Here is a 1565-nt window from a genome sequence, read left to right on the forward strand (position 1 = left end):
TCACACCCGCGGCTGCTGTGCAACATGACAGACGGACAAAGCGCCCAAACGGCCAGAGTCATGTGTCCGATGTAAGGTAAGCGACACAGAAGGGTGCAGAACAATTGTGCAGCAAGTGTTGCTTTGTGTGTCTGTGGACCATCGGCGAGAGAACAAGACTGTGTTTATATTTGCAGATTCTCACTTGGCTTTATCAGCGTTGTTTCCTTCCATGAATTGTATTCGCGCTTTAATGTTGTTGAGGTTTAAAGTCTCGTAACTAACGCGTTTAAGTAGACGGGGATGCTTACAGTTTTTTAACAGCTAAGAAATTACTTTGGAAGAAAAAAAGTTGCCAGAGTTCAAAATCAGAAGAATGAAAAGTCTTTAAAACATTTGCACTGCTTCTAAAATGTGTCGTTACTTTTCAGCCTCTCTTTCTAAAGAGATCAAATGATCTATTTTCAGCCGTTTGTCTGATCAACAGCTTCTCTGAGCTCTGCTGAGACATGGTGCTACCTGAAAAAAACTCCAGTTCATCTGCTCCCAAGAAGACCCCTGAGCAGCATGCTCCGAGGCACCAGAGCATGCCCTCCCCAGCCCTGTGCTGCGCCTGTGGGCTGTGCATCATGCTGGCTGGCATCAACATCACCCTGGTGGGAGCGTTTGCGTTTGGTACCTTTATCCCTACAAGCAATCCTCCCATCTTCATTGGGCCTCTTCTTTTACTCATAGCGCTGGCTTTCTTTACAGCCTGCTGCGTCATCAGCAGGAGACCTCAAGCCCACACTGCCCATAAGGCCAAAGGAGGTGAGAAATGGGCGCTGATGAGGATGGGGGCAGTTGCTTTTGAGATGGAGACGAGCGAGCACACGCTTCAGGACACGACAGCTGTCCAGCTCAGCCCCACCAACTCCCCTAGCTCATCTCACAAATCCAGCTCCATCCAAGGGGAAGCCGCTGCCCTGCCTTCCTGTCAGGATGAAGCCACTGAGCAGCACACATCAGAGACCTGTGGCTCTGGAGATAAACCCACTCTGAGCTCCGACTGCCGGGAGAGCACTTCCACACAGACGCTGCCTGATCACATCACTACATAGCGTGGACTTTGTTCTGTTTACACTGTCTGGCGTGACTGCAAGGATTAATTGCTACTATAAGTTATAAGCTAAGTCGTCTTTATTTATCCCAAAGTTGGTAAACTCAAATAACACATGACTTAAGTAACTAGAATGATGGCGTGGTACAAGAGTGAAAAGGCCTGCAGACTCAGCCTGTGAGCGTAAATGTATCGTGCAAACTCCCTGATAATTATTCAGTGTGTTTAAGGAAGTTGTACTTTTACTGCCCTGTCCCAGGATGTACATTATCTTTCCAGGATATGAAACAGGGAAGGAGATGATACCGTAATCCAAGTGCCTGTTTTATGTAGTTCTTGTTGTAGAACACATCTAGTGATTCTGTATTAATTTCCTATGGATTGACTTTGGTTAGTGTTTGTGAAGGAGGATCAATGCAGTCACAGCTTTTCTGCACACTTCAACATAACTTTTCTTTCTTCTTATTTCCTGCAGCAGCTGCTTTGA

General features: G+C 46.5%; 1 protein-coding gene across 1 annotated transcript; it reads left to right on the forward strand.

The window, feature by feature from the left end:
- Nucleotides 1-488: 488 nt before the first annotated feature.
- LOC118455977 (transmembrane protein 275-like) lies at nucleotides 489-1079 on the forward strand. The gene has a single exon (XM_035916294.2). It carries the CDS (start codon nucleotides 489-491, stop codon nucleotides 1077-1079), a length of 591 nt encoding a protein of 196 aa, XP_035772187.2.
- Nucleotides 1080-1565: the final 486 nt, after the last annotated feature.

This window comes from Neolamprologus brichardi, chromosome 23 (genome assembly GCF_056152115.1).
Source record: "Neolamprologus brichardi isolate AB-2024 chromosome 23, ASM5615211v1, whole genome shotgun sequence".
Taxonomy (NCBI): Eukaryota; Metazoa; Chordata; class Actinopteri; order Cichliformes; family Cichlidae; genus Neolamprologus; species Neolamprologus brichardi.